General features: G+C 46.5%; 1 protein-coding gene across 3 annotated transcripts; it reads left to right on the forward strand.

Annotated features, from left to right (window-relative positions):
* The first annotated feature begins 6,708 nt into the window (after positions 1-6,708).
* LOC123428533 (FK506-binding protein 5-like) lies at positions 6,709-12,694 on the forward strand. Of its 3 annotated transcripts, none has more exons than XM_045112756.1 (4): positions 7,649-10,080; positions 10,169-10,334; positions 10,678-10,732; positions 11,729-12,694. In XM_045112756.1, the coding sequence occupies exons 1-4, from the start codon at positions 7,712-7,714 to the stop codon at positions 11,776-11,778; spliced, it is 2,640 nt and encodes an 879-aa protein (XP_044968691.1). In that variant the 5' UTR covers positions 7,649-7,711; the 3' UTR covers positions 11,779-12,694. The 3 variants fall into 3 exon arrangements, with proteins under 3 accessions (XP_044968690.1, XP_044968691.1, XP_044968692.1); XM_045112757.1 differs by having other exon boundaries at positions 11,732-12,694; XM_045112755.1 differs by lacking the exons at positions 10,678-10,732; positions 11,729-12,694 and having other exon boundaries at positions 6,709-10,080; positions 10,204-10,329.
* Positions 12,695-19,931: the final 7,237 nt, after the last annotated feature.

The following is a 19,931-nucleotide window of genomic DNA, read 5'->3' on the forward strand; positions in this document are numbered from 1 at the left end:
TTTAGATACAGAAAAAATAATATTTTATTCTTTCAATCATCAAAGAATGGCCATAATTGAAATAATACCTCCGGTCCTTTTTTTCTTTCTTTTTTGAGGTGTAGGCCACATTCTGCGAGTAAGTTTTTTCATTTATTTTGAGCAAAATTCTGCGAGTAAGTAGAATAGAGATTTCCTTCTCCCAGTGGGCTGTATTTTGCATGGGCCGTATGAAGCTCACGGCCCAGCGGCAGATCGTTTGGGCCAGGTTGGTACGTGTCAGACGACCGACTGACCAGTGGCGAGAGGTGGCATAGGGAATGGCCGTTGCAGAAAAAGAAATCATCTCGTATTTAAGGAAGCCCATTAATGGTTGCTGGAGTAATCCGTTTGGCACAAGGCGCGGTGCTGTGCTGTGCCTGTGCGCGTTGCTGGAGTACCTCGATCCTTCCCCAGCAGACCTAGATAAGATCTTGAGAGTTGAGACACACTGGCAGTAACGGATAGATGCAATTTTTCAGACACACTGGCAGTAGCGGCTGGTATCCGTGCCACCGTTTGGGCCTGACAACGAGCACCTGACACGGTGCATAGAAATCCATACGGCATCCCCAAATTCAAACCATGCATGGACAATCATGTAAAAGTCGACCATTCGCCATCTCTTTTAAACGTTCGACTTTTTTTTTTACCTCAACACTCAAAGTAATTATAAAAAATGAAATCTCGCAATTTTTTTAATGAAAAATGACATAATTCATTCATGAATAGCACGTAAATATATACCTACTGCTACCTTCAATCCATATTGCTTGTCGTTTAAATGAATGTATCTGGACGTATTTCAGCGATAGATACATCTGTCCAAACGACAAGTAATATGAATCAGAGTACATTAATATTTCAAATGTAAACTGATGTTCAACAAGTTCCGTGAATTCGTTGATTTCAAATCCAATGACACAATTCAAAATTGGCACAAGTCTTCTCGCACACATTGCCTCCTGAACTCCATTCAACAATATATGTGCGTGAATGGCCTGCTTTCAGCCCTATGTACATTTCGACAACGTCAGCAGTTTATATTAATGTACAATCAGAGTACATTAATATTTTATATGTTCAACAAGTTTCACGAATTCATTGATTTCAAATCCAATGATACAATTCAAAATTGGCACCAGTCTACTCACACACATTGCCCCATGAACTCCATTCAACAATATATGTGCGTGAATGGTCTGCTTTCATTCCTATGTACATTTCGACAACACCGGCAGTTTCTACAATGTTACCGTAACATTGAACGAATGAATGAATTAAACAACATAGTAGCATTTGCATTGTTGGGTTGACGGGTATGTCTTTAGGGCGCGAAGTTCTTTCGTACATGAAAGGAACCATGCATGCGCTGCCAAAAGATTGAGCCCCTTGAATTCCTACCTACAAAGTTCGTACATACGGTTAACCACACAACACACAATAACTCATCCTCCTTCACCGAGTACTCATCATTGTTCTTACTCTTGAAAACAACAATAAGTTTAATAAAAAAACTCAATGGTATTTGACCAAACACTTGTCAAACGTGGTGTCCACCATGGACGTCGTCGACTATGGACTAATGGTACTTCGCTGCGTTTGGATACTGGATGGACAACAACGTAGTCCAAAGAGGATAAACACGTTCGTGGTGCTACAGACATCGTATGATGCTTGGGTGGCAACCGAGGAGGTACGCGACAACTTGGGACGAGGAAGGTGCAGATACAAAGCAAGGGGGAGGGATAGAGTGAAAAAAGTGGACTGGAAGAGGGATTTGAGTGGGACGAGAGTTTCAGAGTCCTACGTAGTGACGATTTGGACTCCCGCATAACCCCCAATTGCCTCAAGTTTATGAGAAAACAAACATCTGGACTGCTCCACGGACCGATGGGATACCATGTTGAATGACAAAACACATTCGAACAACACGATCTAGACTGATGCAACCGATTTAAGGGTCAGCGTTGAAGATCCCGTGAGTGAACAAGAAATGCGTACAAATATATCATTATCAACAAAACAAAAGAGGTTCAAACAAATAAGATATGCATGCAAACACACGTGAATACAAACCCCTCCCACCGAGGGACCTCACAGATAGCCATGAATGTGATCAATATCTTTTTCGTCTGAATTTTGTGTCGTCTATATCAGCGACGCCGCCGATGTCCGCACCCGGGTTTGTTTCGGTTAGATCAACGTGATAAACACATAACATTAAACAATGCCAAAAGTATCAATGGGATTCACACGTTACAACTGTTGGGTAACGTAGCATAAATTCAAAAAAATTCCTACGCATATTCAGATCTTCCTATGGAGAGACCAGCAATGAGAGAGGGGTGAGTGCATCTTCATACCTTTGAAGATAGCTAAGCGGAAGCGTTGCTAGAACGCGGTTGATGGAGTCGTACTCACGGCGATTCAGATCGCGGTGTGATTCCGATATAGTGCCGAACCACGGCACCTCCGCGTTCAACACACGTGAAGCCCGGTGACGTCTTCTGCACCTTGATCCAGCAAGGAGGAGGGACAGGTTGGGGAAGATCTCCGGCAGCACGACGGCGTGGTGTCGATGGAGAGACGAGGTCTCCCGGCAGGGCTTCGCCAAGCACCGGCAGAGAGGAGGAGAAAGAAGAGCAGGGCTGCGCCGAGGGAGAGGGAAACTCTGTCTCCAAAAGGCCAAAAGTCCCCACTATATATAGGGGGGAGGGGTTGCACCCCCTTGAGGGTTTCCCTCTCCTGGGAGGGGCGGCAGCCCTAGATGGGGGGAGGTGCGGCGGCCAAGGGGGGGAGGAGGGGTGGCGCACCCTTCTGGTGGGCCTTAGGCCCACCTGCGCTAGGGTTCCCCCCCTCTCCCTTCTTCTTGCGCCATGGGCTGAGTGGGGGGGGGGGGGGCGCACAGGGGCTGGTTCCCTCCCGCACTTGGCCCATCTAGCCTCCCAGGATCGTTGTTCCCTTCCGGTGGACCCCCGGGCCCACCTCCGGTGGTCCCGGTACGTTACCGGTGACGCCCGAAACACTTCCGGTGCCCGAAACCATCCGTCCTATATATCAATCTTTACCTCCGGACCATTCCGGAGCTCCTCGTGACGTCCGGGATCTCATCCGGGACTCTGACCAACTTTATATAACCTCGTATAAAAATTCCCTATAACCCTAGCGTCATCGAACCTTAAGTGTGTAGACCCTACGGGTTCGGGAGACAGGTAGACATGACCGAGACACCTCTCCAGCCAATAACCATCAGCGGGGTCTGAATACCCATGGTGGCTCCCACTTGCTCCACGATGATCTCATCGGATGAACCACGATGTCAAGGATTCAATCAATACCATATACAATTCCCTTTGTCTGTCGGTATAGAACTTGCCCGAGATTCGATCGTCAATATACCTATACCTTGTTCAATCTCGTTACCGGTAAGTCTCTTTACTTGTTCCGTAGCACGTCATCGTGTGATTAACTCCTTAGTCACATCGAGCTCACGATGATGTTCTGCCGAGTGGGCCCAGAGATACCTCTACGTCACACGGAGTGACAAATCCCGATCTCAATTCGTACCAACCCAACAGACACTTTCAGAGGTACCCGTAGTGCATCTTTATAGTCACCCAGTTACGTTGTGACGTTTGATACACCCAAAGCAATCCTACGGTATCCGGGAGTTGCACAATCTCACGGTCGAAGGAAAAGACACTTGACTTTAGAAAAGCTTTAGCATACGAACAATACGATCTAGTGCTACGCTTAGGATTGGGTCTTGTCCATCACATCATTCTCCCAATGATGTGATCCGTTATCAATGACATCTAATGCCCATGACCAGGAAACCATGATCATCTATTGACTAACGAGCTAGCCAACTAGAGGCTTGCTAGGGACACATTGTGATCTATTTATGCACACATGTATTACTGTTTCCTGTTAATACAATTATAGCATGAACAATAGACGATTATCATGAATAAGGAAATATGATAATAACCATTTTATTATTGCCTCGAGGGCATATTTCCAATAACAACAAGGCGCCTTTTGTACCTATCATATGGATAAGAGACATTCCAAGAGAATCTATGAAACACCACCTTTGATATGCAAGAGGGAACCCGCAGATCGTTTCTAAATTAGAGATGATAACACATTCCCTATTGGACCTGAAAATCAGGAACAAACCGGTCTCCACACATATGTTTGCTTCGAATTCGAAAGATGATCTCTAAGACCATCACTAGACATGCCATGGCGAGACTCATGCGAGCGTCCTAGGCAAACAAAAAATGTGCACAAATACCTTGTGTGAAAAAAATAAGAGGTCCAAACGATTATCCATTTGCATGCATGTGATTTCTTCCTCGGAGGATCTCATTGATCACCATGGGGCGGAATGATAAGGAAAGAAATGCCGGTTTTCGTAACACGACATGATATGTACACCTTGCATTAGCAACATTATCGGTATCCGCCTTCAGGTTCCCACCAGGGATGTTACCGACGCCACCAATATACGGCTATTTAGAGCGGATTCGGAACCAAGGCCAGGTCATGCCAACATGAGAAACACCACTAAACGACACTAAAGTATCAACTGATTTCTGCACCACGACGAGGCACCTTCGTCAATAATCCCACAAATAAGAGGCATTACCTCGAGCATTCATCAGACACCATAATTCTTACTAGCAGCGGAGGCATGAAGATACGCTTCTAAACTAGAAAACGACGATACATTGCCAACTTGTCTGAAAAGATCTATCCTGATGTAGTGACCGATCTAACAGGTACATTTGCTTTGGATCAAGACCCCTAGCTAAGGGCGTCGAATCCTTCGAGCCAAAGTAGGCAATTGAAACCACGTTCCGGTAACGGGTTCGAGTTTTTCGAGCATCTTGCCCCCTTTATCGGACTATATGTCCATTGCTGATTTTCAAGTAGGAAAATTAACCCTAGAAAATGATATCACAATATTCCGAGAGGACAGATATTCGGACCTACATGATGGAGGGGGAGAAGTTTTGACATAACACGAGGCGTAGTTCCCCACATCGCCATTGTTAACTACAAACACCTCGATGATTAAACTAATTAACCTGTCCCATGTAATGTAATTTTGACGATGATTATGTGTCTATTATTACCACTTTACCATGCACGAAGCTTGCAGTAAAAACGACCACTGCTACACGAACTGCAGTAAAAAAGCAAAGGGTGTGGTTGTGCATGTGCTCAAATAGGCAGAGGCCTCCCCCACTCACAAAAGCAAACCCTCGCTCTCAAATATCCTCACTCCGCCTCCGCCTTCGCCCTCCAGCCGCACTATCGTGCCGGTAGGCGGGCCCCGCCACGACCCTCCGACGAAGAATGCAGGCACAAGACGTCGTAGATGCAAATCTCAATGCTCTAACCGAGAAACGCGTTGACGGACTGACCGAATGCTCGTCAAACGCATTTCTCCACGAATCCCTCCGAAGGACCTCACAAACAATCGTGAATGTGATCAATACCGATTTCAGCTGAACTTTTTGTCGTCTATATCGATGACACCGCTAGTGTGCGCACCCGGGTTTGTACCGGTTAGGTGAGCATGATAAACACCAATTAGAAAAATACCAAAAGTATCAATGTGGTTCGGGCGTCACGACAATGTGCCTTTTGTACCTATCTCGTTACAAGAGGCGTTACCGAAGAATCTACCCCCCCCCCCCCCCGTTCTTAAATAATTGTCTTTCTAAAGATTTCATCATGAACCAGATACAGATGTATATAGACATAATTTAGAATGTAGATTCATTCATTTTGTTTTGCATGCAGTTCATAGTTGAATCTCTAAAAAGACAAATATTTAGGAACGGAATGAGTATGAAACACCGATTTTGATATGCAACGGAGAACCGAGACATCGCTTCAAATATAGAGGCAATAACAAGTTATCTCTTGGTCCTAAAAATCAGAAACGGACTGGTCTCCACGCATAAGTTTGCTTCAAATTCGAAACAAGGCTCCCTAAGACCATCACTAGAAATGCGAGACTCATACGAGCGTCCTATGCAAACACGAAATGTATACAAATATCTCATGCGAAAAAAAGAGGTCCAAACGATTATCCATTTACACGCATGCAGTTTCTTCTTCGGGGAACCACCTCACGTATCACCGTGGGCGGACTTATAAGGAAAGAAATACCGGTTTCGTAACACGACATGGTTTGTACATCTTGTATCGGCAACATTATGTGTAGTATCTGCCTTGGGATCTACTCCCTCTGTTCCTAAATATAAGTCTTTTAAGATATTTCACTAGAAGTCTACATACGAAGCAAAATGAATGAATCTATATTTTAAAATATGTCTATATACATCCGTATGTAGTTTACTAGTGAAATGACTAAAAAAAAGACTTATATTTATGAACGAAGGGAGTACACGATGGAGGGGGAGAGGCTCCAAACCTAACACGAGGCATCCTTCCCCACATCGCCATTGTTAACTACAGACACCTCGATGACTAAACTAATAATTAACCTAACCCATGTAATGTAATTTTGACGGTGATCATCTGTCTATTATTATTACCAGTTTACCACGCACTGAGCCTGCAGTAAAAAACGGCGACTATTACTACACGGGCCGCAGTAAAAAAGGAGAGGTGATGTGGGTGTGGGTGTGCTCAAATAGGCAGCGGCCTCCCCCACTCACAAAAGCAAACCCTCGCTCTCAAATCTCCTCGCTCCGCCTCCGCCCCCGCCCCCGCCGCCGGGGCCCCTCCAGCCGCGCCGCCGAGCCGGAAGATCCGCCCGCCGACGGAGAACGCAGGCACGAGACGCCGCCGATGCAGATCTCAAGGCTCTGACCGACGAAACGCGCCGACGGACTGACCGAACGCTCTTCGCCGAACGCATTTCGCCACGAATCCGCCGCCCCTCCCCCCCGCCGGAGGAAAGGAGGAGGCTTTCCCGTCCGCCCGCCCCTCCTAGGGCCCGATGCACCCGAGGTCGCGCATTCGCGGACGCGAGCCGCCGCCCCCGCCGTCGCCGTCATCGGGAGGACGATACCGCCGACGGTCCCCGCCGCCGCACCACCACCACCAGCGCCGGGCCCGCGACCCGCTGCCCCCGCCGAGGCGCAGCAGCCCCGAACGGCCGCCGCCCCCGCGCCGATTGGACGAGAAGCCCCTCCCGCCGCCGGCGGCCGCGCTCGTCGCCTGCGCCGAGCGGCGCTGGCGCACCGACGTGCTCCTCGAGGCCGGCCGCCTGGCCGCCCACTACCTGGTCGCGCAGGGCGTCCTCCCCGAGCACGTTCTCCACGCCCGGGAAGACCCCAGCCCCAAGCAGCACCACGTTCTCCACGCCAGAGACGACCCCAAGCACCTCAACCCCATCCCCAGCCCCCGCCCCGAGATCTCCGCCCCCGCCGGCTATGCCAGGAAGAGGGATGACGACGGGGCGCCGCGCCCTGATGACGACCCCAGATGGCGACGCAACGGAGCCGGCGATTGGGCCCGCGACAAGAGGGACGAGGACGACGGCGCCAGGCTAGCCCGGGCCAAGTCGGGCTGGGACCGCAGGACCCAGAGCTTTGACGGCAGACGCAGGTACGACGACGCCGATGGCGGACGCGGTGCTGGCGCTGATGCAGACAGGGGCGTTCGCCGGAGCCACGCGTACGAAGAGAAGAGGAGACCCGCCATGTCACGCTCCTACTCCCAGAACGACCGCCGGGCCACCAGCGACGACCGGCGTCCCCCCAGCGATGACCGCCGGCCCTCTGTTGACCGCAGACTGGACCGGAGGCGGAGGAGCCGGAGTCGGAGTCGGAGCAGGAGCAGGAGCCGGAGCAGAACAAGGCCCCGGAACTCTTACAGTGGCAGCCGGAGGGATTCAGACTGGCGACCACGCGGTGGTGATTTCGATCAGCCACGCAGTGGCGACCTAGATCAGAGCAAGGTGCCAGCAGAGTCTAGAACTGCTGCTGGCCGTGACGGTGATGTGGACCGCGATGATGTCAATAAATTGCCGAGGGATCCGAAGCTTCTTCACTCCGAGGTGGTAATGGTGGAGGACGGCGCCAGCCGTGAAGACGAAGATGCGGTGGAACCGGAGCATGATGGTGCAAGGCCTGAAGATGAAGATGCAGAGTATGAATATGAAGAGGTGGTGGAATCAGATGATCATGGCGAAGATGATGATGGTGTCACCTATGAATATGAAGAGATGGAAACAGAGGACAATGGTCAGGATGATGAAGCTGTTGCTGTTGCTGGCCTGAATGATGCAGATGCTGTGGAAATAAATGCCAGCCACCAACTGCCCATGGTGGATGTTCATCCATCAGAGCCTGCTGAGGAACCGGCGCACACGCAGTCCCAGCTCAGCGACGTGGAGGAGGACACGGAGGCGGGCGTTGTGCGTGTGGATGCATGCCTGATTGAACCAGTGGCTGAAAACAGTGATTGTTCTGAAGTTAGAGGTGAAAAGGAGGCTCCGCAAAGTCAACCTGAAACTGAGCTTGAAGTTAGAGGTGAAATGGACGCTCTCCAGAGTGAACTTGGAACTGAACTTCAAGTTAGAGCTGAATTGGAGGCTCCGCAGAGTGAACTTGAAACCGAACTTCAAGTTGCAGGTGAAATGGAGGCTCCGCAGAGTCAACCTGAAACTGAGCTTCAGGTTGCCGATGAAATGGAGGCTCCTCAAAGTAAATCTGAAACTGAACTTCAAGTTGCCGATGAAATGGAGGCTCCGCAAAGTGAACTTGAAACTGAACTTCAAGTTGCAGGTGAAATGGAGGCTCCGCATAGTGAACTTGGAACTGAACTTGATGTGGCAGGTGAAATGGAGGCTCCGCAAAATCAACTTGGAACTGAACTTCTGGCAGTTGAGATGGAGGCTCTGCATAGTGAACCTGGAACTGAACTTCAACTGGCTGGTGAAATGGAGGCTCTGCAAAGTGAACCCGAAACTGAACTTGTCGAGGAAATTCCACAAATGGAAATTGAGCTTGGAACTGAAGTTCAAGTGGCAGGTGAAATGGAGGCTCCGCAAAGTGAACCTGAAACTGAACTTGTTGAGGAAATTCCACAAATGGATATTGAGCTTGGAACTGAACTTCAAGTAGCAGTTGAAATGGAGGCTCTGCAAAGTGAACATGAATCTGAACTTGTCGAGGAAACTCCACAGATGAAAATTGAGATTGGAACTGAACTTCAAGTGACAGGTGAAATGGAGGCTCCGCAAAGTAAGTATGAATCTGAACTTGTCGAAGAAACTCCACAAATGGAAATTGAAGCTGCTACTGGTGATCCTACCAGAGCTGAAGAAGAGCTTCCGGCTTGGTATCAAATTTTTGACCTGAATGTCGGCGGAACTCGTGCGAGCTGTGAAGTGACTGAGATTCCCGGTGATCCTCCTGAAGAACATGCTTGTGATTCTCTGCCTGATTTAGTTGGTCAGATGAGCCAACAAGCATATTATGATCCTCCAGATAACCAAGTTCAAGATAAACATGCAGATGAAAACCAACATTTGGAGGATGATCAGGTACTTCTAAATCAGGGTATTGGCATGCATGATTTAGATAAGAACTACCAGAACAGCGAGCAGATGCTTGTAAATCAGAGAGCCAATGAGCATGGACATGGTGATCAACAGCCTGAGAGCGAGCAAATGCTTTTAAACAATGAGGAAGCAATGCTAAAGCAAGATGCCGAGGAGCAGGTGGAGAATGAGCAGTTGCTACCTCATCCTGCTACAGACGTTAATCACCGGATTAAGGAGGAGCAAATGCTTCTAGATGATGTTACAGTTGTGCATGACTTGGATCATTGTGATCTGAACGGTGAACAGATGCTAGTAAATGATGATTCAGTTAATAAATCTGCAGTTGATGGAGCCCAGTTAAAGGATGGGCAAATGCTTGTGGATCGGGCTGCAAAGAGACAAGCCACACTTCGCAGCCTGGGCAATGGTCAAATGATGATTCCTATAATTAATTTGGATGACGACGACGACGATGATGATTATGCAGAGCAGCCTGATACCAGAGAGTTCTTAGAACCCAAGTAAGCTTTTTAAGATCTTTTTTTCTTTTGTCGTAAGTCTCAAGGGGGAGAGGGCAATCTTTTACATTTGAACATGTCCACTATACAGAAGTGATACCTTACACATGGATAATTTTCTGCCAGAACGTATGTGTTCTCAAGACGAGCAAGCCGCAAGCTTTCCTGACCATCAGACTAACATCCCAGCATCTTCTTCATCGGTTCCACCACATTCCGGAAATAGGTGGACTTGGATGGGAGCTGTCAATGCACAGGTGAGATGGCTGTTTTGAAATGATATACCTGTGCCCTTGTTTTTGTTCATTACTCTTCGTGCAGCTAGTGAGGCATCTAACTGGGGAAGGGAATTGTTAGTGTACAATTTGCTTTAATACTAGGAGTTGCACTTCTGATCAATGCTTTGCTCATATAGTCACATGCTCAAGGGGTAATTACCAAATCAGTCTGTTCATGCTCTTATTGGCATCTGTCAGTACATCACTTCTACATTGTTCTTCTCTGACTCTGATCGGCAGCATTGCATTTTTGTCCTGTATTCGTATTCCTTTTTTGTTATCTCTTTAAGTAATATATTGAAACGGTTTCTCATTTCACCAGGGAATTCCCAGTGATGATGGCGTCCTATATGGTGCCTTTGACAAGATACCATTAGGTAAGCTCTCCCACTTCTGGACAAGATACCATTATGTTTGTTCTTGCTGAAACTGGAGCGTTGCCAACCTGGTTTGTCTCAGTTTTTTTTACCATGTATGTATGTGGATGAAGCTTGTGTAGATTAGTTAACTTGTGGGTGCACATTCCTAGCTACTCGATAATGTATGCTGATATTCCGTCGAACTTTTGGACCGAGCCACATATGCATGATAGCTTTTATGCATGGGGACTAGCTGCCTGTATCAAAGCAGTCAGTGTCCTGGAGGGCTGGAGGCATTATTTGTTTTTTTTAACATGGTTCCTAGAGTCATTTGCATGCCCACATGGATTACAGCGACATCGTGAACCCAGGATCGGACATTTAGTGATATAAGCAACATCATTTTCCATCATTTGCTGTTTATATGAAAACCATGTTTTATTTAAATAGGAATATGAATACCATGCTATTCTTTTACAGAGCACGTTGTCAGTTCCATACACAGACATTGCTCTTTTTCCGCTTAGTCTTTATGTCTTATATAATATACAGCTGCACCTTATCCCCCATTCGATGATCTATATTTTTATTCCGTACCTGGTGACTAGCTTGCCAATCGTCATTCTTGGCTTTCTTTCTTCCTGGGTTACTGTACATGTACCGGTGCCAACTTCCCGAAACAACTCTACAGTTATGTTTGTTCATGTATCCTGCATGCCATGTTTAACTGAACTTACCCTGGGACGAGGTAGCTAGTTTCTACAAATCTTGTTTCTGCCAGGGTGCTGCATCTATGTTATCTCCTATTTTCAGGCCGTGTTTACCGCTTACTGAAACAACTTTTCTTGTAGTTTTTTCCATGCTCGGCGACTAGTTTGTCAACCATGAATCTTGCTTTGTACCTGTGCCAACACATATGCTTGTTCATTTCTTGTCTATGCTTTATTCAACTGAACATGAGCCTTGGGCTTTGCTGCTTAAGTAACTTTTTTCCTTGTTACTTTTTTTGGCCAGAAGTGATCAATGTGTGGGACCTGCCGTCGTCGGAGCTGGGGAGTTCCTGATGAGCCAGGAGGCAGCCATCCATGCCTGTGTTGTACGTGCGTGTGTGCGCTGACTTACGCTCCAGCTTACTGTGTGTCTGTTGTTAGTTATCCTTGACCGTTGAAGGCCGGGCGCTGGAGCCGGTCGACCGGTTGCTGTTGATCTGTACCATGTGGTCTTATGCTAGGTAGTACTAGTTTAGTTGTCTGTCTTGTTGTTAGATCCCTGGTAGTAGAGTTGAAAGAGGTCGCATTTCCTTGCTGGTCCAGGAAGAAAGTGGCTGGTGCCTCCTATGGTACAGGGTATGCAAACACTCTGTAGCTTGTTGACAGGCAGCCGCTCCTCCTACAGTTTTGACTGCAAAAGGATAGGGTACCAAGTGTTGTTGGTCTAACCGTTCCGTTCCGTTTTGACTCACCTTGTGCTCAAGTGAATGTTTGCTGAAGACTCGAGTCTGATGACCTCCTCTTTGATTCAGTAAGCAGTGTGAAGTGCATGATGTTTACTGGATACTTGGCTGTAATTACGCTGAGAAAGATGAGTGCATGGAACAGAAGAAAGGTGGCAACTTGTTAGGCTGTAACATAACAAGTTGGCAAGCACCACATGGCCGGCCAATCACCGTCGTCCTTGTCGCTCGGTCGTCTGTCTATGATGAGCGAGGAAGCTGGCATGATCGGGTCTGTCTGTCTATGATGAGCGAGGAAGCTGGCATGATCGGTTTGGTGCTGGGTCAGTGCTTCTAACTGGACTTGTTCTGTGTTGGAAGGGAACAGCAATACTCTGCTGATGCAATGGCATTGTGATGGAAGATGTTATCTTTTCTTTCTTTCTGAACTGATGTGATGGAAGATGTTGGTGGTAGGCAGGGTAAGGGTGAGAAGGTCTGCTGTATAACAACTAACTGTCTGAAATTGTTACTGAATCGTACCCTCTCCTTACTTGTCGTGGAAATGGTTAGAAATGGATGTACCTAGAACTAAAATATGTCTTGGTACAACCATTTCTAGGGCAAGTAATTTCGGATGCAGGGAGTGTGATAGCGTTGGGATGAAACCAATTCATACATATTTCTTCATAGGGACTCTTGTCTGAGTATCCGCCTGCCTGCCTGCCTATGTACTACTTATATGGATCATATCTTCTACTTCTGTTCGTCCGGAATTAGTTATCTTAGATACATCAGTATTTAGTTAAATCTAAGTCTAAGATAACTAATTTGGGACGAAGGTAATATTTTGTTTGAAGAAAATACACCGTATGGCTCTTGGGAGCATATGCTTTCACATGGAATCAATCTGGTGTTAGTTAATGAGACCACCGTGTTCGTGATGTGCCGAGGTGCGTACGTTACATGCTCGTTGGCGGTACGCATAACATGAGAGTGAGTTTTTTTTTAAGCCGTAGCAGAATATTCTTGTTTGAGGGTTTGAGCGTGTTAAGCACTTAATTAGGCAGTTAGGATTATGTTTGTTATTTTTTAGTTTATCTCCCGGTCCTTTCCTCGTATAGCGGATATGGTTGAGATATTTCTGTCCATGTGTTTTATACATGCTAAGGCATACTATCAATGCAAATATTGTCAAACCACATGGTATTAGATACCGAACCGGTCCTAAACCTAATCACTTCTGCCGCCGTGCGTGTGCCGCTGCCATCTCTCCTAGCCACTGCCGCACAATAGTCGCCGCCGCCTGAAAGGACCACGATGTCGCCTAGAGGGGGGGGGGGGGGGCGCTGCCATCTCTCCTAGCCACTGCCGCACAATAGTCGCCGCCGCCTGAAAGGACCACGATGTCGCCTAGAGGGGGGGGGGGGGGGGTGAATAGGCGTTTTAAAAACTTCTACGGATTTGGCTTTATCCTAATGCGGAAATAAACTAAGATGATACTTTTCAAGCACAAATCCAAAATATACTAGGCTCAACTACGTGCACCAGCAACTTGTTCCGCTAAGATGAACACAACAAGATTACTCACAAGCACAAGTAAGTTACACAAACTTACTTGAGCAATATCACAAGATATGTGAGTGTATGGCACCGATTAACAAATCACACTAAACACAAGATATATCAATAGTAGCAAGTATGAACCGCGGGATATAAAGTGTAGGCCTAAATGATTAATCTTTACAGGGAAGTAGCCAACACAATATAATGAAGACAACAATATGTAGTAAATGTACGCTCAAGTAACCAAAGTAAACTACAAGTAAGGAGTTAGGGTTAAGGATAACCGAAGTCACGGAGACGAGGATGTATCCCGATGTTCACTTCCTTGGAGGGAAGCTAGTCACCGTTAGACAGGTGGATGTTACCACGAAGGCACACCAACACTACGAAGGCTCACCCTATTCTCCCTTTGAGACAACACCACGAAGGCGTTTCTCAACCACTAGTGGTAAGCCTTTGAGGTGGCTTCCAAACCCTCACAAACTTTTTCGGGGGTAATCACAACGGTTTGATTCCTCTTCGAAGAACTCCTACCGTCTAGGAGTCTCCAACCTCCAAGAGTAACAAGATCACTAGGACTGCTCAAAACTTGCTCAAATCTCAAATAGCTTGGGTTGAGGAGGAGGAGAGGGAGACGATCACTCGGTGTACTAACATCAAAATACTACATAATATATAAAGCAAGCCCCCCCCCACAATATATGCATGTGTGAACGAACTATGAATTTCCTTGCATATATAGGTTGACATAAACTAGGTGGAGTTTTCTCTATATATATTCATTCATGCAATAAACAATACGTCATAGGCACTTTTAGATTTTCTTAATCCTCTATGCTTCTCCCCCATTGGCAACAAATGCCAAAATGGGACAAATCTCGAAAACAATGAGTTCCTCCTTAGAGTATGCATATTCAAGATGTGAGTGAAATAAAATGCACATATTTAATGACAGGAAATTTTAGGAGCTCATGATCTAGAGATTGCAATAGATGTGATATGACAATAAGCATTCAACATGTGAGGGAAACATTCAAAGATCCAAACAACATATTTTGGACAAGATATAACGTGAATATCCAAATCGATCATTACGATAAGTATGAGTCCAAAATACATCCAAACGCATGAGTGCATAAGATTATATGCAAAACATACAAGCACTCATTTCACAACCTCTTACCGATACCACTAATGAATTAATAAGGAAGGAACCAAGTGATTGGCAAGGATCAAGTGATATCGTAAAGATGAGAACTTACTTATGTGCACAAATTTCTAAGTGGACAATAGTAGTCTATGTATCCACAATGAAACTTGCATACATAAACAAGTCACAATTGATAAGAACATGATATGCACAAGTGAATCCATTATCATACACATGTTATCTTAACATAAGAGCAAGGCACATGGCACAAAGACCATGGTAGAAATTGATCTCATATGTATAACCATGAATCCCTAATAAGATACCAAATACTATGAGTAATTATAGTGTTTTTGCAATGTTTCATAAAGATTGCACATGAGAGAACTTTTTAGGAATTGATATGCAATGAATTGCTTATTTGGCATGTCATGGGATAAATGAACCATGAACATGATTTTGTAGATTCCCATTAGATGATTCTACTCAATTGTCTAACCATTGCAATAGAGTGTTTTCAAGAACATGCAGGAAAACACAAATAATAAGTACTATTACATGCTATGATGCAACCTACACAAGGTTGACTCTACTTAAATGTTGGAAATATGCCCTAGAGGCAATAATAAAATGGTTATTATCATATTTCCTTGTTCATGATAATCGTCTATTGTTCATGCTATAATTGTATTAACAGGAAACAGTAATACATGTGTGAATAAATAGATCACAATGTGTCCCTAGCAAGCCTCTAGTTGGCTAGCTCGTTAGTCAATAGATGATCATGGTTTCGTGATCATGGGCATTAGATGTCATTGATAACGGGATCACATCATTGGGAGAATGATGTGATGGACAAGACCCAATCCTAAGCATAGCACTAGATCGTATTGTTCGTATGCTAAAGCTTTTCTAATGTCAAGTATCTTTTCCTTCGACCGTGAGATTGTGCAACTCCCGGATACCGTAGGAGTGCTTTGGGTGTATCAAACGTCACAACGTAACTGGGTGACTATAAAGCTGCACTACGGTACCTTCGAAAGTGTTTGTTGGGTTGGTACTAATCGAGATCGGGATTTGTCACTCCGTGTGACGGAGAGGTATCTCTGGGCCCACTCGGTAGAACATCATCATGAGCTCAATGTGACTAAGGAGTTAGTCACACGATGACGTGCTACGGAACGAGTAAAGAGACTTACCGGTAACGAGATTGAACAAGGTATTGGTATACCGACGATCGAATCTCGGGCAAGTTCTATACCGACAGACAAAGGGAATCGTATACGGGATTGATTGAATCCTTGACATCGTGGTTCATCCGATGAGATCATTGTGGAGCAAGTGGGAGCCACCATGGGTATCCAGACCCCGCTGATGGTTATTGGCCGGAGAGGCGTCTCGGTCATGTCTGCCCGTCTCCCGAACCCGTAGGGTCTACACACTTAAGGTTCGGTGACGCAAGGGTTATAGGGAATTGTTATACGAGGTTACCGAAAGTTGTTCGGATTCCCGGAGGAGATCCCGGACGTCACGAGGAGCTCCGGAATGGTCCGGAGGTAAAGATTGATATATAGGACGGATGGTTTCGGACACCGGAAGAGTTTCGGGCATCACCGGTAACGTACCGGGACCACCGGAGGTGGCCCCGGGGGTCCACCGAAGGGGGGAAACGACCCCGGGAGGTGAGATGGGCCAAGTGGGGGTGGGAACCAGCCCCTAGGTGGGCTGGTGCGCCTCCCCACTCAGCCCAATGCGCAGGGGAGAGAAAAGGGAGGGAACCCTAAGCCAGGTGGGCCTAAGGCCCACCAGGTGGTGCGCCACCCCCTCCTCCCCCCTCTGGCCGCCGCACCTCCCATCTGGGGGGGCTGCTGCACCACCTAGGGTGGGAACCCTAGGGGTGGAACCCCCTTTCCCCTCCCCCTATATATAGTGGGCACTTTTGGCCATTGGAGATTAGACTTTTCCCTCTCCCTCGGCGCACCCCTGCCCTTCTTCCTCCTCCTCTGTGCCGGTGCTTGGCGAAGCCCTGCCGGGAGACCTCGTCTCTCCATCGACACCACGCCGTCGTGCTGCTGGAGTTCTTCCCCAACCTCTCCCTCCTCCTTGCTGGATCAAGGTGCGGGAGACGTCACCGGGCTGCACGTGTGTTGAACGCGGAGGTGCCGTAGTTCGGCACTAGATCGGAATCGCTGCGAGTACGACTCCATCAACCGCGTTCTAGCAACGCTTCCGCTTAGCAATCTTCAAAGGTATGAAGATGCTCTTACCCCTCTCTCGTTGCTGGTCTCTCCATAGGAAGATCTGAATATGCGTAGGAAAATTTTGAATTTATGCTACGTTTCCCAACAGTGGCATCCGAGCCAGGTTTTCTATGCGTAGATTCTATGCACGAGTAGAACACAAAAGTTGTGGGCGATGGTTTGTCAATTTGCTTGCCGCTACTAGTCTTATTATTTTCCGGCGGTATTGTGGGATGAAGCGGCTCGGACCAACTTTACACGTACGCTTACGTGAGACTGGTTCCACCGACAGACATGCACACCGTGCATAAAGGTGGCTAGCGGGTGTCTGTCTCTCCTAGTCTAGTCGTATTGGATTTGATGAAAAGGGTCTTTATGAAGGGTAAATAGCTTTGGCATATCATCGTTGTGGCTGTCACGTAGGTAAGAAGGCGTTCTTGCTAGAAACCCAAATCAGCCACGTAAAACTTGCAACAACAATTAGAGGACGTCTAACTTGTTTTTGCAGGGTTTGACATGTGATGTGATATGGCCAAAGTTGTGATGTTGCATGTATGATGTATGAGATGATCATGTTATTGTAATAGGTTTCACGACTTGCATGTCGATGAGTATGACAACCGGCAGGAGCCATAGGAGTTGTCTTAATTTATTGTATGAGATGCAACGCCATGTGCTTACTACTTTTACTTCATTGCTAACGGTTAGCTATAGTAGTAGTGATAGTAGTAGTTGGCATGATGACTTCACGGAGACACGATGATGGAGATCATGATGATTGAGATCATGGTGTCACGCCGGTGACGATGATGATCATGCGATGCCTGAAGATGGAGATCGAAAGGGCGAAGATGATAATGGCCATATCATGTCACTATATGATTGCATTGTGATGTTTATCATGTTTTACATCTTATTGCTTAGAACGACGGTAGCATAATAAGATGACCCCTCTTAAAGTTTCGAGAACGTATTCCCCCAAGTGTGCACCGTTGCAAAGGATCGTTGTCTCGAAGCACCACGTGATGATCGGGTGTGATAGATTCTAACGTTCGCATACAACGGGTGTAAGCCAGATTTACACACGTGAAACACCTAGGTTGACTCGACGAGCTTAGCATGTACAGACATGACCTCGAATACAAGAGACTGAAAGGTCGAACATGAGTTGTATGGTTGAATACGATCAGCATGAAGTTGCTCACCATGGTGACTAGTCCGTCTCACGTGATGATCGGACACGGGTTAGTCAACATGGATCATGTATCACTTAGATGACTAGAGGGATGTCGATTTAAGTGGGAGTTCATACTTAATTTGATTAAATGAACTTAATTGTCATGAACTTAGTCTAAAAGTTGTCTTTATAAATATTGTAGATGGCCAACGTCAACCTCAATTTCAACGCATTCCTATAGAAAAACAAGCTGAAAGATGATGGTAGCAACTATGCAGACTGGGTTCGCAACTTGAAGCTCATCCTTGAAGCAGCTAAAAAGGCTTATGTCCTTGATGCGCCGCTAGGTGACCCTCGCGCTCCCGCAGCAGCCCAGGACATTCTGAACGTCTGGCAAACGCAGAGTGATGACTACTCTCTGGTTAGGTGTGGCATGTTATACAGTTTAGAAACCGGGCTCCAAAGGCGTTTTGAGCAACACGGAGCATATGAGATGTTCCAGGAGCTGAAGCTAGTTTTTCAAGCTCATGCCCGTGTCGAGAGATATGAAGTCTCCGACAAGTTCTTTAGCTGTAAGATGGAGGAGAACAGTTCTGTCAGTGAGCACATACTCAAAATGTCTGGGTTACACGGTCGTCTGACTTCACTTGGAGTCGAACTTCCGGATGATCTATAATTGACAGAATCCTCTAGTCTCTCCCACCAAGCTACAAAGGCTTTGTGCTTAACTACAACATGCAAGGGATGGAGAAGACCATTCTCGAGTTGTACTCGATGCTCAAGTCTGCAGAAGTAGAAATCAAGAAAGAGCATCAAGTGTTGATGGTCAACAAGACCACTAGTTTCAAGAAAGGCAAGGGTAAGAAGAACTTCAAGAAAGACGGCAAAGCTGTTGTCGCGCCCGGTAAGCCAGATGCCGGGAAGAATAAAAAGAATGGACCCAAGCCTGAGACTGAGTGCTTCTATTGCAAGGGAAAGGGTCACTGGAAGCGGAACTGCCCCAAATACTTAGCGGACAAGAAGGCCGACAACGTTAAAGGTATATGTGATATACATGTTATTGATGTGTACCTTACCAGCGCTCGTAGTAGCTCCTGGGTATTTGATACCGGTGCTGTTGCTCACATTTGCAACTCAAAACAGGAACTGCGGAATAAGCGGAGACTGGCCAAGGACGAGGTGACGATGCGCGTCGGGAATGGTTCAAAGGTCGATGTGATCGCCGTCGGCACGCTACCTCTACATCTACCGTCGGGATTAGTTTTAAACCTTAATAACTGTTATTTAGTACCAGCTTTAAGCATGAACATTGTATCAGGGTCTTGCTTAATGCGAGACGGCTACTCATTTAAGTCAGAGAATAATGGTTGTTCTATTTATATGAGTGATATGTTTTATGGTCATGCTCCGCTGGTGAATGGTTTATTCTTGATGAATCTCGATCGTGATGTTACACATATTCATAGTGTGAGTACCAAAAGATGTAAAGTTTATAATGATAGTCCCACATACTTGTGGCACTGCCGCCTTGGTCATATCGGCGTTAAGCGCATGAAGAAGCTCCATACTGATGGACTATTAGAGTCTCTTGATTTTGAATCATTTGACACATGCGAACCGTGCCTCATGGGCAAGATGACTAAGACTCCATT

The sequence above is a fragment of the Hordeum vulgare genome, chromosome 2H, assembly GCF_904849725.1.
Source record: "Hordeum vulgare subsp. vulgare chromosome 2H, MorexV3_pseudomolecules_assembly, whole genome shotgun sequence".
Lineage (NCBI taxonomy): Eukaryota > Viridiplantae > Streptophyta > Magnoliopsida > Poales > Poaceae > Hordeum > Hordeum vulgare.

Excerpts from the sequence above, each read along its gene's own strand:
- LOC123428533 (XM_045112755.1), top strand. The coding sequence starts at position 7,007 with ATGCACCCGAGGTCGCGCATTCGCGGACGCGAGCCGCCGCCCCCGCCG. Across the intron at positions 10,081-10,203 it reads AGAGAGTTCTTAGAACCCAA|AACGTATGTGTTCTCAAGAC; the intron begins GTAAGCTTTTTA and ends ATTTTCTGCCAG.